General features: G+C 39.4%; 1 protein-coding gene across 8 annotated transcripts in view; it reads left to right on the top strand.

The window, feature by feature from the left end:
• The window catches only part of LOC106875848 (excitatory amino acid transporter 1-like), a 321,485-nt gene that overhangs the window by 231,139 nt on the left and 82,280 nt on the right, over nt 1–8,066 (top strand). For 7 of the 8 annotated variants that reach the window (XM_052969531.1, XM_052969533.1, XM_052969529.1 and 4 more), the window contains one exon: nt 6,045–6,278. The exons of the other annotated variant lie outside the window; for it this stretch is intronic. In XM_052969531.1, coding sequence (XP_052825491.1) covers nt 6,045–6,278 — 234 coding nt within the window. The remainder of the gene's footprint in view (nt 1–6,044; nt 6,279–8,066) is intronic. 8 annotated transcript variants of the gene reach the window in all.

The raw sequence follows: 8,066 nt of genomic DNA, 5'->3' as shown, positions 1-8,066 counted from the left end.
CCTTGGTTACTGAGACGCCTTCTGAATGATTTCCGTGGTTATTTGTGAAGCTCTGGTGCTGACATGTGAGAGAGCTCTGTTGGACGTCTTGGCTTGACGGAGATCAGTCAACGAAGAGACTGAGAAAAGGCGCCAAAGCTGGGTGTCGAACTCCATGCATGCGCATGAGACTCTTCCTGTATTCCTTCCGGAGCTAGTCCCTGCGCATGTGTGGATAAAACTCCGGACATTGAACATATAACAGTCGTCTGCTATAAAGTGTCACTACAACTGCAACAGTTAGAGCTGATCTGAGTGGCATAATTCGTTACTTTCTCTAATAACTTCTAGAATTGTATCCCTTTAAATACTTGACATAATTCTCATGTGTTTCTATTGTTCTTTGCTTCACTATTTTCCTTTGCTGCTATTTTGATTTTCTTGGGGCAAAGTTAGCCATTTCTTCCATTCAGTATTGTCCTTTGCTGCTATTTCAATTTTCTTGTAGCAAAGCCAGCCACTTATTTGACCACTTCCAGTTGTAGATTATATAAAGAATCCCTTTGCACATGGTTTCTCTCAAACCCTCTCATCTTGCCCTGCTATTTGACACCGTCATATCACGACGTGAAATGTCCAGCTGCTAAGCTAAGAAACTTCTCTAGATTTTAATTGTTCATCATTCTTTTCATTCATTTAGCATGTATTACTCATATGCTAATGTTCTTGAGTTAAAATAACTTTGTAACCTGTAATTCGTTACTTTCTCTAATAACTTCTAGAATCATATCCCTTTAAATACTTGACATAATTCTCATGTGTTTCTATCATTCTTTGCTTCACTATTGTCCTTTGCTGCTATTTCAATTTTCTTGTGGCGAAGCTAACCTTTTCTTCCATTTCTTGTTTGTGGTGCACCAACCTTTTCCTGCCCCCACCACCAATACTGGAAATCCCTCCTCCCATACCGAAAATCCATTTTCTTATACCAGTAATCTCTTCCCTTATACCAAAAACTTCCACAGAGCCCTGCCTCACTTCTGCATCAGAAGACTTACATACCTCTCTCCTTTCCAAACTATGTTCCTCCTTTGACATATTTATATTTATATTTGCAGTTGCTGTAATGCTTATATTCACAATGGTTACCTTACTTTCACCCCCAATAGGAGTAAATATAGACACATTGAAATGTAGGTCTAACTAGATTGTTGAGATGCTTAAACAGAGCCATATTGATGTATGTTGCATCCAAGAGGTAAGGTGGAGAGGAGCTTCAGCCAGGTTCCTCACAGGCAAGACACATAGGTATAAAATCTTCTAGGAAGGTAACAGTGATGGAGTAGGTGGTGTGGGCATACTTCTTGCAGAGAAATGAATGGATAAGGTCATGGAGATAGTCAGAGTGTGCGATAGAGTACTTAAGCTCAGACTATTCTTGCAGAATAGCATAGCTACAATTATATCTGCCTACACCCCACAAGCGGACCTACCAAATGAATAGAAGGACCACTTTTATGATATTCTTCTGCAGGCTTCCTCAAAGGCGAGTGACAATGGTCTCATCTTTGTGGCTGGGGATTAAAATGTTAGACAGCAGCATGATATCTTCCATTGTGTTCATGGGATCCATGGAATTGGTTCCTGAAATGAAGAGGGAACAAGGCAAATAACCTTTTGATCTGCAACACCAACTTCAGGAAGCCAGTCAGCCACCTGACAACCTACCAGACAGTGGGATGCATGATTGCTCCTAAATACAAAGACTTTCCCTGGTGAAGAATGTACTCCCAGCATAGACTAGTCATTAGCAACTTTAGACTCCAGCCCAGAAAGATGCCAAGAAGCAGACCAATCTGGAAAAGAAGAATTTGGAAGCTAAAGGACCTTTCATATGGTCAGAGATTTAGGGACATCCTAATTGAGAAATTTGATGAGAGGGAGGAGGAACTAGGGATAGATGGGTGGTTGGTGAGAGCTGTACAAGCCTTGTACTGAGATGTTACCAGTAAGGCGAAGATGGGCAATGAGTACAGCAAAGAATTTAGGGTACAAGTAGGGCTTCACCAAGGATTGTTGCTAAGCCCCCTCTTGTTCATCATAGTCCTCCAGGTAAATAACTGAGGAATTTAATACAAACTTCCCCTGGAAGCTCCTCTATGCTGATGACCTTGCTCTTGTAGCTGAATCACTACCTGAACTAAAGAAGTTCCAGGTATGGAAGCAAGGTCTAGAATCAAAGGGCCTTAGAGTTAACCTAGCAAAAGCCAAAGTCATAGTAAGTAGGAAGGCTGACAAATCACAAGTCCCTCCAGGTAGACACCCCTGCTCAATCTATAGAAAAGGTGTAGGCAGAAACTCCATAAGATGCTCCCAGTGTAAGCATTGGACACAGCAACATCAGAGGAAGGTTAACAGAAAAACTAACTTTTGTATGTGGAACGTATACAGGTACAATAAACACTGAAAATGCACAGAAAATAAACTCCATCAACTGCCAGTGGGGCAAGCTAGAGGTAGTAAAATAGCTTCCGTTATTTAGGTGACCAAGTTAGTAGTTGTGGTAGATGCTCCAAGAGCATAGCTGTGAGAATAAGATTAGGCTGGGCAAAATTCAGAGAGCTCCTGCTGGCAACAAAGAATGAAAGGCAAATTATTTGATGCCTGTGTGTGAACAGCTATGCTGCATGACAGTGAAACATGGGCTATGACAGCCAGGGACATACGTAGGCTTGAAAGAAATAAAGCCAGTATGCTTCGCTGGATGTGCAATGTCAGTGTGTATGTTTGACAGAGTGTAAAAGTTAGGCATAAGAGAAATCAGATGTGGTGTGCAAAAGAGACGACTGTGCTGGTGTGGTTATGTGATGCATATGGATGAGGACAGCTGTGTAAAGAAGTGCCAATCTCTAACTGTGGAGGAAGCCTGTAGTAGAAGTAGACCCAGGAAGACATAGGATGAGGTGGTGAAGCATGATCTTCAAACTTTGAGCCTTACAGAGGCAATGATTGGTGACGGAAACCTTTGGCAATATACTGTGCTTGAGAAGACCCATCAAGACAAGTGCACCTGTGCTGGTGGCATGTAAAGAACAGCTTTTGAATGCTGGGCCTCACAGAGGGAAAGTGGCTGAGTTCCTTTCAAGCGTTGGGCCTCACAGAGGCAAAGTGGCTGACTTCCTTTTGAGTGTTAGACATCATGGAGGCAATGACTGAGACTTTTGGCATTATGTTATGCTTCAGAAGAAAACCCATCAAGCTGAGCAAAATTACAGTCATGGAAGATACCGGTGTCATGCAAATTGGCATTAAACGTACCACAGTGTCATGCAAATGATACCCATACTGGTGTCACGTAAAAGCACCCATTTCACTCTTAGAGTTGTTGGCATTAGGAAGGGCATCCAGCCCTAGAAAACCATGCCAAATCATACTGGTGTCTGGTGCAACCTTCCAGCATGCCAGTCCAGTCAAACCATCCAACCCATGGCAGCTTGGACAACAAACGTTAAATGATGATGATGATGATGTTTATTAGGGATTTTTAACTGAACAAATAAGTACATTAAGAATTTTTTTGTCATTGATCTCACTTTCATTAACAATTTAGAATTACATTTTGATCAGCCAAGCAGCTTTTGCAATTTTCAGCTGTGTTTGCATTAAGCCCATCAACATAGTTTTGGCATGTAGATTGAGATTGTAATGATGTATTGATAGAATCAAAGAGACTTCTCAAACTTGGATTAGTGAGCTTGTGAAAAGAAATGCCAGCTTCAAGAAGCACTTAAGTCACCATTGCACCCCAAGGTTTATCATTTTCAGTAAATTCAAATGATTTGAAAGGTGACTGTTCAATTTTACTAGTCTTTTTAAGGTAGTTAACAAAGCACAGTCTGCAGTATCACTGGTTATTGCGAGACAAAACAAATTCTTTTGAGAATTTTTCTGTAAATTCAAGAGCTTTTCCTTTCTGACATGTTTTTGGCTTTGCCATCTGAGTTAATAATAAGATAATCACAATAATCAAAATTAAAATTACTTGAAACAGGAAAAAGGCAGCTCAATAAGTCAATGACAAAAGAACTCCACAATCAACTTCAAAAAGATCTAGCAATGCAACTATGAAAGAAAATGATTCAGTTCAATTAAACTCAGATAAAAATTTAAACGATACATAAAAAGATATAATATTGGCACAAGTGTGGCTGTGTAGGAAGAAGCTTGCTTCCCAACTACATGATTCCAGGTTCAGACCCACTGCATGGTACCTTGGGCAGGTGTCTTCTACTATAGCCTCAGACTGACCAAAGCCTTGTGAGTGGGTTTGATAGACAGAAGCTGAAAGAAAACCATCATGTATATGTGTCTGTTGACATGCTAGACTTGTTTGTGTTCAAAAGGTTGGACATACATGGTGTCAAATAATTTTTAATATCAGAGGGTAGGACAAGCCACAGGGAATGCTAAAAATAACTCTGAAGAGTTAGTCCAATACAACAGTTCTATAAACTAGCAGAAATACATATCAAATTTAGGTTTAATCACTACATGAAAATATATATTAATGAATTTATTTATTCTTTTCAGTATCTAATAAAAAAAAAGTTTTCTTTTTAGTGAAATTTCATTTTTTAACTTTATTTTAAGTTTATTGCATGATTCTAACTTTATTAACTTTAAAAATTGATTAATTACAATGATTAATAGTAAAAAATAAGTTTTTTTTATCATTGGTTTTAACCTTGAAATGAATGTTTTTATGAATTTCAACTTTTTGTGAAAAAATTGCCTTAGTTATTATCCAACATTCTTAACTGTACATGAAGATAGGTATAAAAACTGAATTGAAGATGGATTCCTTTACTAACCTCTCCTCTCCTAAGGACTAAATGCTGAAGCTTGCACATAACTGTGCCAGTACATGCAATTTTAGCCTCCAATAAGGCCTTCTGCTGCCCATCAGTTGTAAATGCAGCCCCAAGATACTTAAACTTCTCCACTTATCTCAGTGATCTTCCACTGACATACAGGGAAATCTCAGTCTTAGCAACACTAACTTTCATCTCTGTCTTGCAGCATCCATCAGTAAACCCATTCAGTAAATGCTGGAAAATATCTTCTGATGAGTCAAGTAGCACCATGTCATCTGGAAATATCAGCCAACTGATCCTACACTGACCAATTGTGACTCCATTTCCACAACAGCTGTGCATGTCTTTCCACTTCATAAAAATTATGAAAAAGAAAGGTGACAATGCACTCCTCTGCCAAGGTCCAGCATCCACATTGAAAAGTTTCAACCCATCACCATTAATCCAAACACAAATATCTTGGCATTTATGTAAATACATAGTAATTAGAAATTGCCCATTAATCCCAAATTTCTTTAAAACCCTCCACATAGTCATATGCCTTTTCAAGGTCTACAAAACAAGCATATTCTTGTTGGTAATACTCCCATGATTTCTGAAACACCTGCCATAGAGTGAATATCTGGTTGGCTATGCTAGGTCCAGGACGGGAGCCACACTGTTCTTCAGCTAGCTTGAGCTCAACAATTTCCCTACACCTCTTTTCTAAACAGCTAGCTAGAGAGGATCAAGAAGGAAATTGCTCAGTAACTGGAGCACTCTTTCTTGTTTCCCTTTTCAAAAATAGGGATTATCACCCCTAGATTGCTTTGGTGTCTTTTCAATGGCTCGAGTTACTTAGCATATGCTGATCAGCTAGAGAATACATTCTCTAGTATTTTCTCCACCTCCCCAGAAGACTCTTCTGTATACAGAGAAGAACCCCTGCTGAGTTATCAATGGGAAATGTGGATGAGAGCTCCTTGTTACAAAGTTGGCAGAATTCTTTATTGGCCAATCTGAAGCTAGTCCTGCTTAACCCCTAAGTCCTTCCATGACTTAGCATTGGATGCTTTTATCATCTCTCCTGCAATTATACTCATCTCAGTGTACCACCTGTACAAAAGAGAAGACTTGTTTCCTTAAGAGAGGGTTTCATAGTATTAGTGATTTTTAAATTGTTCTTGCAGCTCTGTGTATTTTGTTTTGCAGAATAACTCCAATTGGCGTCGCTAGTTTGATAATGGCATCAATAGCAGGTATTAAGGACATCAACACACTTTTCACCAGTCTTGGAATGTTTAGCCTTACTGTTTTCACTGGACTGGCTTGTCATATGTTGGTCTTCATAAATCTGATATACCTTATTATTTTCCGGAAAAACCCATTTAAGTTCCTCTTCACCTGCATACGCCCTTATATTTTAGCATTTACTTTCACCAGCAGGTAAGTTAAAACAATATTACTGTTGATGGAACCTTTGCAAATAACATAAACCAGGTTAACAACTTAACTACCCTCTTTAGTTGTAACCATTTAATTTATAAGAACTAGAGATTTGTGTATGGTAAATACAGATAGATTTCAAAGTGTATAATATATATAAATGCATAAATGATGATGATATACATACATATATATATATATATATATATATATATATATATATATATCAGTGAGTAGAAAGAAGGGCACTCAATTCATTTATTGGGAGTTACATGTTTAGATCAAAACAGTTTGATTCAGACTCCTTGGTACTCTGAGTTTCAATCATATGGTTAGTCTTTGGCCATTGGAGTCTGAATGAGAGCTCGATTGAAGAGAGTCAATGTTTACTACTGGTCAATTTCCTGCGATTGATTGGGAAAGGTCACATGGTATAGCTGCTTGATGTTGGTATTTCAGCAACAACAATTAGTTGGAAAATACTGCATGGTGAACAGGAAATTGACCGCGTGGTGGACAAGAAGTTGGTTGTGTGGTTGGTGAGAAGTAGATGTGTGGGTATATATGTACATGTATATTTCCATATATCTGCATGTATGCATCCATATTTATACGAGTGTGTATGTGTGCTGAGATGTACACTCATACATCTGCACTCATGCAGACACACACACATATACATACACATGTGCATGCACACCTTTAATTCCATGTACATATGCACATGAGGACATGCACACTCAAATGTGCACATGTGCGGGTGCACATGTGTATTCCCATGCACACACATCCGTGCACATGTATATGGCGAGCAGATGCATATATGCACTCATTCACATGCATGTGTATGCACATATACTTGTGTGGTCATGCATAAGGGATGATGTACAAGGAGTGAGAGTATGCAGGTAAACAGGCATGGAGAAATGTTGGGGATTGGTGATTTGCAGTGCTGTTCATGGGAGTTAATTTCTGACAGTGACCTTGGTGCAGGCAGTGCTATGTATGGTTGGTACTAAGGAGGTATATCCAGGTTGTTGGCGGCCAGTGGCTTGAAATTTACTAAAAGGATGTACCTCTGGTGACAGCAATACAATACCTCATATTTCTTGTTGATGGATACTGTGGATTAGTAGATGATATGCAGTTGTTCGCAGAGGCACAGCTGACAATTAGGGGTGTTGGGTGAATATGGTAATAGTCCACTTGATGCTGGGTGTTTTGTCTCGGCGGTCACAAAGTCTCCAGAGAAAGCATGACAGGGAAGTGGAGTTGTCTCTGTCCCCGGATCTAAATGAATGCAAGTGCTGGGAATATCTTCTCTTGAAGTCATTGGCTGTCCTGCCTGTATAGTACCTAGCAATGTCATCAGATGGCGTAAGAGTGGCTCTGTATACTACAGCCCTTGAGAGGCAGGATCCTCCTAGGGGGCAGATGGTAGGGTTCCGGATGTTGCAAGTTGGAGTTAGGGGTTGTATCAGGCGTTTTTACATCTGTTGATGCATGCAATGTTGTCTGAGCAGGAGTAGCTTAGCTTGACATTATGGGAGTTGAAGAGTATTTTAATACCAACATCAGACCACTATACCAGATGACCTTTCTCAACCAATTGCAGGCTAACATCCAGTAGTAAACATTGACTCTCTTCAATTGAACTCTCATTCAGACTAGCCACACACGTGAAACTCTGGAGCCTGAATCAAACTATTTTGATCTATCTATCTATCTATTTATCTATCTATCTATCTATCTGTCTGTCTGTCTGTCTATCTATCTATCTATCTATCT

The sequence above is a fragment of the Octopus bimaculoides genome, chromosome 7 (assembly GCF_001194135.2).
Source record: "Octopus bimaculoides isolate UCB-OBI-ISO-001 chromosome 7, ASM119413v2, whole genome shotgun sequence".
NCBI classification, from domain to species: Eukaryota; Metazoa; Mollusca; class Cephalopoda; order Octopoda; family Octopodidae; genus Octopus; species Octopus bimaculoides.
Note: the sequence above shows the minus strand (reverse complement) of the source record. Positions and strands in the feature narration are given on the sequence as shown.